At 50.0% G+C, this 14477-nt stretch overlaps 1 protein-coding gene across 1 annotated transcript; it reads left to right on the top strand.

The window, feature by feature from the left end:
* Nucleotides 1–12226: 12226 nt before the first annotated feature.
* On the top strand, nucleotides 12227–13780 carry GPR101 (G protein-coupled receptor 101). The gene has a single exon (XM_032841434.1). It carries the CDS (start codon nucleotides 12227–12229, stop codon nucleotides 13715–13717), a length of 1491 nt encoding a protein of 496 aa, XP_032697325.1. The 3' UTR covers nucleotides 13718–13780.
* Nucleotides 13781–14477: the final 697 nt, after the last annotated feature.

The raw sequence follows: 14477 nt of genomic DNA on the forward strand, positions 1-14477 counted from the left end.
GTAAGATAAGAGCCATGCTTAAGAAGCCAAGAAGTAAACAGATAATACCATAAGAATATCACTGGAAGTGTCCAAGTTCCTAGACTAGATAGTGGCAAATGCTGTGGGTGTCCAAGGCCTACAGAGTGGGCTAGAAGTGCAGCCTTCACTAGAAGTCAGTGGGAAAGTGTCCCCATGAAACTAGGCCAGAAGGGACAACTTGGCCTCCCCGAGGGCCCCCATGACAAAGGCTGGCACGTTGACAACATGAGTTCCATTGCTAAGGTAGGGTCCTAAAGAGGTCCCAGGGCACGGGCTGGGAAATACATAATTTTTATAACAAAGAATGAGCTCAATAGCCAGGTGGACAACAGTTTACACAAGAGAAAGTCATGCCTGACCCGTCGATCAGAAATTTTTAAGCAGTAAAAAGCATGACTAAAAAGGGCATGTGAAAACCGAAGCTTTTAGATACAGTGCCAAATCTCCCAGGGACTGAGAACATGTTTGCATCATGGGTAAACAATGGGCACAGGGACAGGAAACAGGGATAAACCCGACTTTCTCTAGGGAGAGCACTATGGCCTAACCCCAAAGACTGGGGAAGATGTGACTTACTTGATTTACTCAAAAATCATGTGGAAGAAAGTCAGCCTAGTAAAAACTTCAGGTTTCCAGGCAACACCCAACCCTTCTGGGTAGTAACATGTTAAGCTCTTTAGATTAAACTGCAGGAAGATGCTGAGAGGCTGTGTGAGTGGGCTGGAAAGTAGCAGGTGAGCGTCAGTGTAGGCAAGTGCGACATAATGCACTGAGAAAAAGAATCCCATTAACCACTCAAAATAACACACGGAGCAATCAAGCCTCCTTTGTACAAATCCTGGGGACATCTGCATACAAAATGAAAGGTCCAATTTTGCTATTAGACCAATAGAGTGACATAGAGGTCATCTACTTAAACTCTTCCTTTGAGGAATGAGAATGTGGAGGCCCAGTAACACAGCCAGGACAAAAACCAGAAGCACATCCACTGGACAAGAGTATTTAGTCTTTAGGCATCAGCTAACAGGTCCAGATCATGGAAACAATGTGGCGTAATGGAAGAACATGGGTTTCTGAACCACATGGAATCAGATCCCGGCTCCATTTCTAGGTGGGCACAAATTAAACAAGTCCCTCAATCTTTCGGGGTCTCGGTTACCTCGGCTGGAAGATGGGAATCATGCAAGGTTATTATGAGGATCAGAGACATTTTAAAAAGTGCTCTCCAAAAGGATCTGAATAGGCATTTCTCTAGGAAAGATATATCAATGGCAGCACGCACATGAAAAGATCATTAGGGAGATGCAAATCAAAACCGTGAGGAGATACCACTTCCCATCCACTAGGATGGCTTGAGTCAAAAAATGGGAATTAACAAGTGTTGGTGAGGACGTGCAGAAATCACAGCCCCAATACACTGCAGGTGGGCATGGAAAATGGTGCGGCTCTCGTGGAAAACAATCTGGCAGATCCAGGGCTAGACGGCATCACCATGTGACCCACCGATTCCACTCCACGGCATATACCCAAGAGAACAGGACAGTGTTCAGACAAAAACTTGTAGGTGAATGTTCACAGAAGCACTATTCACAAGAGCCCAAAGGTTGAAACAGTGTGAGTGTCCATCAACTAATGAACAGATGAGCAATGGTGATTTATCCACAACATGAAATATTATTTGGTCATAAAAAAGGAATGAAGGGCTGATACATATCGCGACATGGATGAGTCTTGAAAACACTATGTTGAGTGAAAGAAGCCAGTCACAAAAGACTACATGAAATGTCCAAAATAGATACATCTATAGAGACAAAAAGGAGATGAGTGTTTGGTTAAGGGTGAGAGGTGTGAGTGGGGAGATCAGGGGCTATTAGCTGAAGGGTGTGCGGTTTCTTTCTGAGGTCATAAAAATATTCAGAAATGGACTGTGGTGATGGCTGCACATATCTGTGAGCATACTAAAATCCATTGAATTGTACACTTTAAATGGCTGTATGTCATGGGGATTATAACTCAATAAAGCTATATAAAAAAATTGAATGCTTTCTACAGACAGTGATGTGTTGGTCAAGGCTTAATGTTAAATCTGGATCTCAGAGGGGCACCTGGGTGGCTCAGTGGTTTAAAGCCTCTGCCTTCGGCTCAGGTCATGGTCCCAGAGTTCTGGGATCGAGCCCCGCGTTGGGCTCTCTGCTCAGCAGGGAGCCTGCTTCTTCCCCTCTCTCTCTGCCTGCCTCTCTGCCTATTTGTCATCTCTGTCAAATAAATAAATAAATAAAATCTTTAAAAAAAAATTCTGGATCTCAGAGAAAAACGTCCTAGTTTGCAGTGTTTGATGATATCCATGGGGAAAATATTCCTTTGGCCCGTTTTGAGTGACCAATGTGGTATCAGCGGGTGCAGGGCTGGGATGAGATGTGTAGAAAGCACACCATGATAACAAATTGGCACCATACACATATAATGGACGTAAATAACCTTGGGATCGCAGGTCATAGTAAAAGGTGATAAAATAATTAGGAAGTGATGTGTTTTGAGTATATATTACTTGCATTTGAATGTAGTTCATTTAACGGGAGGTTTATTTAATTTCACTTTTCATGAGCACTTGGAAAATTCCTGAAAACTTAACAGTCAGATCTTACACACTGGTACGGACTGTCTCCAGGTACTTCACTGTAACCACTGAAGACTCCTTATGAAGAATTTCACAGAAGCATCTTCTAGAAAAGTGTCACCTTTTTCCTTCATATGGGCAAAAACTCAAAAATATATATGGCCATTACAATTTGGCTTGAAGAGGTTGATTTTTTTCCCCCTCCAAGGCTGATACCTGAGCACGGCAGCTATATTTTCCCAAATGCGGAAACATAATCCTAGTTTCTGTAGCCTCCATTTTGAAGCATTTTGGCCACATCGCTACAACCCACGGGCAACATGAACTGTTCAAGGAAGGCATCTGAGAACATGAGGATTGACTTTCTCCGGTCAACCCACTGGCTCCCAAGCTCTCCTCTGATTCTTAACTGTCATTGAGCTCCGTGTTTGTACTGTTTGATGAAGTCAAACTTCCAAATGTCTTAACTCAGTGAGAAACAAACTCTAAATCAACCTCTGAAAACTCCACAAACCCTGACACTGAACGCAGAGTCAGGAGGCTTGAAGTATTTGGTGCTCTGAATATTCACTACTAATTAGCAATGGGTCAGTTCTAACACCCAAGCCTCCCACTCAAGGAATACATGTTGTTGAATGGGATAGGACTGCCCAGGGATCCTGGCCCTGGAAACTGGACCAAGGTCACATTGTGAAACTTCCTGAGCCTTTGGGCAAGTTGACTTAGCTGGTTCCAAAGACCAGAGGGTTTCCTGCTCTGGGAGGGACAGTGAGCGAAGCAGCCACTAGAGAGTGAGCTCTGACCTTTTCCACATGCTACTGGCATGACTTTCAGCAAATTATTTAGCTTCTCTGAACCTCAGTCTTCTCATCTATAAGATAAGGAATATTGGCAACACCCATCTCATAAGACTATTAGGAAATTAGATGAGATAAGGTGTATAAAGTTCCTTGCACATCAGTGATATGTTTTAAAAATTGCTTGGAATAAGGAAGCAAGGGGCGTCTGGGTGGCTCAGTTGGTTAGGCCACTGTCTTCAGCTCAGGTCACGATCCTAGAGTCCAGGGATCGAGTCCTGCATCAGGCTCCCTGCTCAGCAGGGAGTCTGCTTCTCCCACTGACCCTCCCCCATCTCATGCTCTCTCTCTCTCATTCTCTCTCTCAAATAAATAAATATTTTTTTAAAAAAAGAATAAGGAAGCAAAATCTTGTAGTGGCCAAGCATCCACATTGTAAAGTCAGACTCTGTCCTAAATCAAATTTTAGCCTTGCCTGTTCCTGAGTGACTCTGAGGAAGTCATGGCTCCTTTCTAAGGCTTTGGTTCCACACGTATTAAATGGAGCTGATGGCAGCACCTGTGTCCCAGAGCTCATTAGATGAGCTCGGAGAGGGGAAGTGCTAGGTACACATTGGAAGCCCTCACTAATGCTGGAGGTGGGATCCTGGGGACACAAACCACTGGCCTTGGGGTTTTCTTTCCCAGGAGCTCTTTTATATTTACAGTTTTATTCAGGTATAATAGAAGTAGATTAAACCACACATATCCAAAGAGTACCACCTGATGAGTTCTGACATAGGTATGTACCCATGAAACCATCAACCATCGCCAGCATGAGGATAATGAATATTTGCCTCACCTCCAAAAGACTCTTCCTATCCCTTTTGTAATTCATTCCCTTTTCCTTCCTTCCCCCATCCCAAAGCAATCCCTGACTGGCTTTATGTCACTTTCGATTAGTTTGCATTTCTGAAACATGATGTCAATGGAATCATTCAGGATGTACTTTTCTATGTGTGGTTTCTTTCACTCAGCATAATTATTTTGACATTCATCCATGTTCTCGTATCTATATCAACAATTTGTTCTCTTTTCACTGAATGGTATTCCAATGTGTGAAGATACCATTTGCCTGTTGGTAGACGTTAGAACTGTTTCCAGTTTTTAATCTATTGCAAATAAAGGAGCTATAAACATTCATGTACATCATTGCATAGGCAAATGTTCTAATTTCTTTTAGGAGTGGAAACACTGGGTCATATGGTAGGTGTATGTTTAGCATTTTTTTTAACCAAACCACTTTTACATTCCAAAAGCAGTACATGAAAGTTACAGTTTCTCCAAATCCTCACCAACTATATGGAGAAGCAAGCATTATAATTTGCTGTGATATGATTTCCTTCATGTCCCTTCTGCTTGAATTTTGTTGAGGTTCTTGGATCTGAGGGTTTATCGTTTTATTACCTTTTGCAAAGTTTTGGCCATTATGTCTTCAAATAATATTTCTGTCTCCCTAACTCCTTTGGGGACTTCAGTTATACCCCAAGTTGTCCCACAGCTCACTGCTGCTTTGCTCATTTCTCTCTTTTTTCTCTCAGTTTCATTTTGGACAGTTTCTATTGCTATGTCTTCAAGTTCACTAAAGTTTTCTTCTGCAGCATCTTACACATGAATAATGTCACCCAGTGTATTTCTTATCCCAAACATTAACATTCTTTATCTTTAGAAGTAAGATTTGAGTCTGTTTTCTCTCTTCTGTGTCTCTCCTTAACATGTCTATGCTCTCCTCTACCTTCTTGAACATATGAAATATATATTTTTAATCATTTTAATGTCTTTGTCTACCAATCCTATGTTCTGTGTCTGTTTCTATTTAAGGAGTTTTCTTCTCATTAGGGGTCATAGCTTCCTGTTTTACCTACCTCATAATGTTTTATTGGATTTTAGACTTTGCAAATATCTTGTTGGGTGTTAGATAATTTTTGTACTCCTTTAAATATTTTTGGACCTTGCTCTGAGTTGTGGTAAAGATAGTTGGGAAGTGTTCAATCCTTTCAAAGCTTGATTTTAAGCTTTGCTGTGTGGATCAGAACCAACTTTCGACTAAGGTTAATTTAGCTGCACCACTAAGGAAATCTTCTGAGTACTCAGTCTGATGCCTTTGTATGTTATGAAGTGTCCTCTCTCGTCTGGGAAACTGGACTATACCCAGACATGTGTGAGCTCTAGAAATCACTCCACTTATTCCTTTTGAGTCATTCTTTCCCCAGCCACAGGTAGTTTTCTCACATGTGCTGATCAGTATTTGGTCAAAAATTTGAGAGGTGCCTTTTACAGATCCCTGGAGCACATGCTTGCTCTCGCTCTCTCTTGCTCTCTCTCTCTCTCTCTCGTTCTCTCTCTCTCAGAAGGTCCTCTCTACTATATCACCTGGTAAAATCTAGCCACCCTCACTTCCCTGAATTCTAAACTATAGGCAGATTTTCAGGTTCAGCCTGGGTTCCCTGTCTGGAAACCCCTTCTATGTAGCGAACTGGGCTTACCTCATTCATTTTTCTTTTCCTGAGGATTACCGTCTGTACCTCCTGTTTCCCAGTGTATGACAATCATTATTTCATAGATTTTGTCCACTTTTTTAGTTGTTTGAGTTGGAAGGGTAAATCTAGTCCTTGTTATTCCTTCATGGCCAGAAGCAAAAGTCCAGATTTCAGTTTTTAAATATTTAAGTTGGACTGGTTTGAGGGATTTTTAATAACACCCTGATAGAAAGTAGCTGGAATCAAAAGTCAGAAACTGACAAGATCCTTAGAGATTATCTAACACTCCCCTCCCCTCATTTGGTGGATTAATAAAACTGAGAACAGAGAGAGGAGGGGATCTTCTCATAGTCACACAGCAAGTTAGCCACAGAACTAGGACTAGAAATCACGTCTCCTGCTCTTCATTTCTAACCCATCCAATTATTTTCTGCCAATATTCTCTTTCAAACCATTTGATTTGGATAGACATAGCTTTAAAATCCAGACCTTCTGTCCTGCCCGAGCCCGCAGAGTGGACAATATTAGCTCACACCCAGATGGTACTTAATTTCCTTTGGATTTTGCAAACACAACCCCTAGGGTTGGCCTAAAGTGGATCCCAAAGTAGCTCCTCATACGGAAAAACTTAAAACACCCCCCATGGGGTGCCCCCAAGGCACTCCAGAACAAAACCATATATTATTCCCCACTGACTTGTTATGAACTTGCAAAGCAAGAAGGAGTGTGTCTTAGAATTTAGATTAACTAATTTAGTCATTTCACCACCTATGGGAGCCATGTATCCCACTAAGAGAAGCCATTATCACCGCGCCTGCATTTGTCTTCCCGCAATTCTGGCAATTCACCTGGATTCCAAATGTTTTTCTGAGCTGGACCCCTGGGAGTCATTCTGTTTCGCCTCTTGAGCCTTCCAAGAAGCAATCTAGGAAATGTCCCTATGGGGGAGTCAGGTAGAAGTGGTTTTTACCTCCCAGCAGCAACACGTACTTGCTGTGTGGCCTTGGGTAAGTTGTTTAACCTCTCTGTAAGGACGGGGATGGTACTATCATACACTGATTCTAAAGTACTTTTTTTAATTTTTTTTTTTTTTTACATTTTAGCATCTTCAAAATCAACAGGTATATTGCTACGAGGGACGTGACAATTACATTTGCAGCTTTTCTCCCCCCTAATGATATATGATAACTTGGATTCTAAAAATACTGTATTAACCTCTAACTTGCAGAGTTTCCTCAAGGATTAAAGAGGATGAAACAAACATGGGCTTGGCGCATGATAGGCCCTCAAGGACCCTTGCACCTCCCTGGTTAGCAGAACCAATACCTGGGTTGGGTCGTGGGCTTGTGATTTCCCTCACGCAGCAGCTGGTACATCCATGAGGGCAGTCCAATGAGGTGACCAAGTCTGGGAAGACCAGGCTGGCATGCTGCTGGCCACTGTTGCTGTGCGTCACTGTCACCAGGCCCTTGAGCTCTTTCTTCTAGTAGCTTCTTGCTCCCTAGACCTGCCTCATTAATAGCATTATCCCAAGCTTACTTCTGCTGCCACAGAAGCATGAAGGTAGGGAAAAGGACTAGGTGACTTCTTGCGCCATCACCCCCAAACTCTCCCTGTCTCATCCCAAAGAACCTCTCCAGAATCTAGGAAGCTTGTTAGTTGAAGGGCTCTTCCAAGGCCATCAGAATCAGAGCCTGCAGGGCCTGAAGCCAAATCCACATTCTCCAAGGCCCCCCACATACCTCCAGTTGGGATGCTGATACTCGAATGCCTTTGAAATTCAAGGACACCAACTCTGTTCATGCCTGGAAGAAATAAGAGAAAACAGGCACCTGAGGATTTATAACCCTTCAATATCTCCCTGCACACACACAAAAAAAAGTGACTTTCATTTCTTTCCCAGAGCTTCCTTGGCTTTCTTGCTGTCCCCTGCAGGCAGACTGGCCTCCACTAGGGCTCCTCCTCGCCCCTCATCCTGCTTACCACCCAGGGTGCAGCTGCAGGCTCCACGTGCCTGCCATTCTGAGGCACCCACCTTTAATATGTACCTTGAGGTCTGTGCCCTGTCCCTGATGAGTCCTGATAGTCCAGGGAACTCTTGGGACCACAGTGGAAAGGAGGAAAGGGCAGGATGAACTGAACTGGCCTTGGTCTCCAGCCACTTGTCACAGCTTGACTGTCTCCCAAGTAATTCTAAAAGACCGGAGTCTGGGAGAACTGTCACTTGACAGTGCGTTCCACCCCGGATTCTGCACCATGGCCAGCATGAAGTTAGAAATTAATAACTGTGAGCGATTATCATGGAAACTGTCTCCAGGAAAAACGACCAGATTTATACCATCCAACCTTGGGAAGATAAAATCAGGCCTAGCAGGAAAAAAAAAAAAAAAGACAAATGATCTACAGCAAATGTAGGACTTAAAATCCAAAGAGTGTCCTGGAGCCTGATCAGACACCTGCCTCATCTCCTTGTCTGGGAGGCATGGGATACAATAGTAGGGGGATCTCTCTCTAGCCCATCAATGGACTCATAATCTTGTGCTCATTCTAGACCCTCTCCAACATCTCCTGCCCTTATCCCTCAGCTCTGCCAACTTTGCCTTTCCATGGGTTTCTCTGTTCAGCTCCCTCTGTGTGACCTATCAAGACCCAACTTGTCCCCTGTCACAGCCTCCTTTCTGCTCTTTGTCCATTCAATGTCTCATTTTCCCCCACCTCTGCCCTGTTTCTTAGAAGACCCTGGAAAAACAGAAATCTCATCACATCGCCCTGCACAGAAACCATCAATGAACAATAATGGCAAAATATTTATCATTGCTAAGGCTGAATGGTGGGAACATGGGGTTTATCTTATGATTCTCATGACACTTGTGTAAGTTTGAAATTGTTCGTAATAACACAAATCTTCACCAGCCCTCCAGGGATCTCAGGATACATTCCAAAGTCCCCAGGCTGGCATTCAAGGTCCCTCGGGACCTGCCCCTGCCCCAGCCCCATTTTTCTAGCTCACCTCCTGACACTCACCATGCTGCAGCCTCTCTTGGCACCTGGCTCTCTCCAGCAGTCAGATCTCTGCCAGTGCCTCCTTCTTGCAGAACATGTTTTCCCTTCGTTCCTATCTAAAAACGTTTCCTCAGCCCTTGGAAACCGGATGCAAATGACTCCTGAACTGGGATATGGGATACCTTCCCAAGCCTGGCCCTCCTTTTTTATTTGGGGGGAGGAGGGGACAGCCTATGTCCTGGTGTCTGCCCAGGCAATGATACAGAGCAAACACTCCGTATGTTTGGGATACAGCAGAAAGTCTTGGTTAATAAAGCTGGTGCAGCATTTACTTGAAGTTGAGCAATTTGGGTACTCTCTTAGCTTTGGCTTCTGTCTCTATAAAACGAGACTTAACAGCTTAACCCAGTACCACAGTACCTGGTGGGGTGGGGTGGGGGGCGGACTTATAGACAGACTTCCGTCAAATAATATAGTGGACAATTAAGCAGCTTCTCTTTGACCAAATGATCCCAAAACCCACAGGAAAGGAACTACTGTTTAGCCCTTGCTGGGAGCTAGAAAAAACTGCAAAATTGGGGACCTCAAAGTCACGATTCCTCTCTGGGGCCCGGGGTGGTTCTTACTTTAGGAGAGTGGACGTGAGGGGGCGGGGGTTCTTCAAAGGTCGTGGCCCGACGCTCGGACCCAGGTTTCTGCTCCTCTTTGGAAGAACTGTGCAGGTATGTGGCCGGGGCCTGGCCGAAATCCGGGGGCCAGGAAGGCACAGGTTTGCAGGAATATCTGTCCGGGTGACAATCCCCCATTCTGTGAGGTGCTGGCGAGTTCAGGCCGCCCCAGTTGGGGCCCCGGGCTGAGAAGACCAGAGCGCGGTCCGCGGCAGCGCCCCCCCCACCGCACCCCGCACCCCGCACCCCGCACCCGCGGGCCCCGCTCTTCCCGGCGCCCGCGGCCTCGTGCGTCACCGGCGCGGGCGGGGGCCGAGGGGAGGGGGACGCCGCAAGGTGAGGGCCCCGCGCCGCCTTAAGACGCCGCGCGCCCCCGCCGCCGCTCAGAGCTTGCAGCGCGGCGCGCGGGCCGGACGTGCGGGCTCAGGCGCCCCGCTCCCACCGCGCCCCGCGCCCCGCGGGCTCCCCGCCGCCGGCGCCTCGGGAGACAGCCCGGACGAGCGCGGCGAGTCCCCGAAGGAGCGGCACGCAGCTTCCGCGGCGCGACACCTCCGCCAGCAACAGGTAAGCGGCCCGGCTCGGCTCCCGGCACCGCGGCCCTGGCGCCCACCTGGCCCCGCGCTCGAGCGCCCCGGACGCCCGGTCCGCCGCGGCCCGACGGCAGCCGCTCCGGCCGGCGCCGAGCCCCCGCGCGCCCCGCTCGCCTGGCTGCAGCCCTCGCCGGTGGCCTCGCGCTTATTCCGCGCGGTCCCCCGCTCTCCCCTCTGCTCCCCATCCTCTCTGTCTTAGTCTCTCTTCGATTCTCCTGTCTCTGTCTCTCCCTGCCTCTCGTTCGCTTGCTGTCTCTCATTCGTGGTCCCCACTCATCTCCCTATCATTTTCTCTGCCCCTCCGGGCGGCTCTCATCCTGTCTCTGTCTCTCCTTCTCTTTCTGTCTCTCCGGGTCTCTTTTTTCCCTCTCTCTGTCTCTCTCATTCTCTTTCTCTGTCTGCCTCCCGGTGTCTCCCGCTCTGCCTCTCTCAGACTCTCCCACCAGCCCGGCACCTCTGCCTCGTGTCCTGCTCTCCCCGAGCTCTCCCTCCCCAGCCGGGCCGCCGAGAGAGATAGAGAGATAGCGGGCGGGCTGGAGGCTACGGGGAGGGGGTCGCAGGAGGCATCCTCCCTGCACCCAGCGGCGGCTGCGCCCCTGAGAAACTAGGGGATTGATCCGCCGGAGCCCGAGGGAGCCGGGGTGGCAGCCGGTTTGCCTGGCGAAATAGCCAGCCCAGAGACAGAGATCGGAGATCGAGATCCGGGCAGAGAAAAACCGAGGTGAGGGCTCGTCGGGGACGAACGGGGGGACACTGAGATGCATACGCACTAAAAACATACGAAGGAAGCGTTCCGCGAGAGTCCCAGGGACAGAGGGAGAGACAGAGAACCCAACTGTCAAAGTGCACGCGCCGGCGAGATAGCCTGAGCCACGAGAGACAGGGACAACCAGGAGAGACAGCCATAGACCTTCCGAGGCAATGGCGAGAGACAGGCAGACCGCGGTCAAGAGGAAACTTAGCGCGCGGAGAGACAGAACCCGCGGGGAGACGCGCGGGGGACACAGGGAGACGCGGCAGCGAGAGCCTCGGGGAGACACGGGGACCGACAGGGACACGCAGGCGGCTTGGGATACTGGACAGGTGCACTGGGGACCCCAGAGATTGTCAGGGAGCTAGGCTGACAGAGACCGGGAGAGACGACGCCGCGTGGGGAGAAGACGGGGGAGCGCACGCACTAGAGAGCGACACAGACCGTGACAGGCAGAGACACGGAGAGAGACGGGAGCGCATCAGCAAGAGACGGAGGGAGAGACGGGGAGACAGGCGGAGAGAGACGGAGAGAGACGTGCGCACACAGCTGCAGAGAAAGTGAGCCGGCGAAAGAGTAACGGGGCGGGGGTCGTGTGAGGGGGTACTGAGTCCGAGAAATTGGCTGAGACCTGGAGGGACAGACGGGAGTGACACAGAGACAGGCTGGAACGAGAACGACAGAGTGACGGAGAACGACTGCGCGCACGTGCTAGCGAGACGCTGGGAAGGAGAGACAGAAGCCAGAGTGAGAGACGCGGAGAGTCGGAGAAAACCGCTGAGACACCGCCACAGACCCCCAAGAGACACAGGACAAGTGCGTTAGTGCGGGACACTGAGGAGAGCGCGCGCGACACGTAAACAGTAGAGACCGCGCGCGCGCATGCGCCGGCGCCAGAGATCGCTGGAGAGACGCAGAGACCGTGTGGGAGAGACGCGGCGCGCGCAAGCCCGCGGGAACGGCGGGTGGTGGGGGGGGACCCGGAGACTCTGAAAGAGCGGGGCGGAGGGACCGGGAAAGGAAGAGGAGGTGCAGAGAAACTGCCCTTCCCGTGGGCAGAAGTGGCTGTGGAGGGCGCGGTGGGGGCCGGTGTCCAGGGGAGGAGGTCCCCCGCCCCCCCTCCCCGAAGCGGCCCTCTCCCGCGCCACGGCGGGGTGACTGACCCGGCCCGGGTGTTTCTTTCGTCCCCAGCACAGGCACTGACTGCGGTGCGGTGCGTGGTCCGAGGAGCGCCCCTGAGGCCGCCCGCCCTCCGTCACTATGACGTCCACCTGCCCCAACAGCACACGCGAGAGCAACAGCAGCCACACGTGCGTGCCCCTTTCCAAAATGCCCATCAGCCTGGCTCACGGCATCATCCGCTCGAGCGTGCTGCTCATCTTCCTCACCGCCTCCTTCGTGGGCAACATCGTCCTGGCGCTGGTGCTGCAGCGCAAGCCGCAACTGCTGCAGGTCACCAACCGCTTCATCTTTAACCTCCTCGTCACTGACCTGCTGCAGATTTCGCTCGTGGCCCCCTGGGTGGTGGCCACCTCCATGCCCCTCTTCTGGCCCCTCAACAGCCACTTCTGCACCGCCCTCGTGAGCCTCACTCACCTGTTCGCCTTTGCCAGTGTCAACACCATCGTGGTGGTGTCAGTGGATCGCTACCTGTCCATCATCCACCCTCTCTCCTACCCCTCCAAGATGACCCCGCGCCGGGGGTACATGCTCCTCTACGGCACCTGGATCGTGGCCATCCTGCAGAGCACACCCCCTCTCTACGGTTGGGGCCAGGCTGCCTTTGACCAGCGCAACGCCCTCTGCTCCATGATCTGGGGGGCCAGCCCCAGCTACACCGTTCTCAGCGTGGTGTCCTTCATCATCATCCCACTGGCTGTCATGATCGCCTGCTACTCCGTGGTGTTCGGCGCGGCCCGGCGGCAGCACGCTCTGCTGTACAACGCCAAGAGCCACAGCCTGGAGGTGCGAGCCAAGGACCCTGTGGAGAATGAGGATGAAGAGGGAGAGAGGAAGGATGCATCCTCAGGCCAGCACGGAGGTGAGGTCAATGTCCAGGAGGGCAGCTCGGAGGCCGAGGAAGGGAGCGTGGAGAGCAGCGCAGGTGGTGCGGCGGCCAAGGGCAGCAAGGAGGTCGGAGAAAGCATCTGGGTGGCCGGGGAAGGCAGCATGGAGGGCGAGGAAGATGGCATAGCCGCCGGCGGCGTGATGGCAGACAAGGTCCACATCGAAGAAGGCCAGTGCAACATTGACCTGGGTGAAGATGACATGGAGTTTGGCGAGGAGGACATCAATTTCAGCGAGGATGACATCGAGGCTGTGAACATCCCAGAGAGTCTACCACCCAGTCGTCGAAACAGCGCCAACGACCCTCCTCTGCCCAGGTGCTACCAGTGCAAAGCAGCGAAAGTGATCTTCCTCATCATTTTCTCCTACGTGCTGTCTCTGGGGCCCTACTGCTTCCTAGCAGTCCTGGCCGTGTGGGTGGATGTCCAAACCAAGGTGCCCCAGTGGGTGATCACCATAATAATCTGGCTTTTCTTCCTGCAGTGCTGCATCCACCCCTACATCTATGGCTACATGCACAAGACCATCAAGAAGGAGATCCAGGATATGCTGAAGAAGGTCTTCCGCAAGGAAAAGCCCCCAAAGGAAGACAGCCACCCAGACCTGCCGGGAACAGAAGCCGGCACAGAGGGTGGAACCGAAGGCAAGACTGTCCCTTCTCGTGATTCTGCCATTTTGCCTTGAAGCTAGCTCAAAGGCAAAACCTGAACCCTGCGCCGTGCAGAGACAGGAGCAGCTTTGTTTTTCGTGGACTGCCCCCCCCATCCCGGTAATGCCAACCCACGCCATTTCAGGCAAAGACCTTGCACACCTCCTCCTCACCACAAGATAAACTGATGGAAGAGGTAGGAACTGGAGTTTTCCCTTAAAAATGTGCCCGCAACGCATGGACTTGAGGATTCTGACTGAAATTACCCGCCCCCCGAAATTATTAGGCTCTAAATTTCTTAAAGCAACAAGGGCTATCCACTTTGGACCTGTGTCTGTCTCCCCAGAGCTACAGCGTTGTTGGCTTTTGCTCTGAGGAAAAAGGAAGATGATGCCTGTGAACTTAAGGACGTTTAGGCCCTCAGGTCAAGAGATTATGGGTAAGGGCTACAGCCCGTGTTCAACCAAAAGAAAAGCAGCGGACCAAATCATTCACGGAGCCCAAGAAGCAGAACCCGACTGACCGAACAATGAGTCAAGTTCTAAACTGAAGAGACCACAGTCTGGTGTAAAGACTATTATGGGAAAAAAAAGAGACTATTATGGAAACTAAGGCAAAGGGCATCATGTAGTTAAAATACCAAGAGGGTTTCTAGATCCTCGAAAGGGATCCAGAAAAGCAGAAGAGGATATTAGGGCATGTTTGGAATGGGAAGGTAGTCCAAGGGAAAAGTTCGAGAAATAACACACATCCATGAGGCTGGGGCTGGGACCAGGTCATTCCATGCAAATGGAA

Source organism: Lontra canadensis, unplaced genomic scaffold (assembly GCF_010015895.1).
Source record: "Lontra canadensis isolate GAN:19392208 unplaced genomic scaffold, GSC_riverotter_1.0 scaffold123, whole genome shotgun sequence".
Taxonomy (NCBI): Eukaryota; Metazoa; Chordata; class Mammalia; order Carnivora; family Mustelidae; genus Lontra; species Lontra canadensis.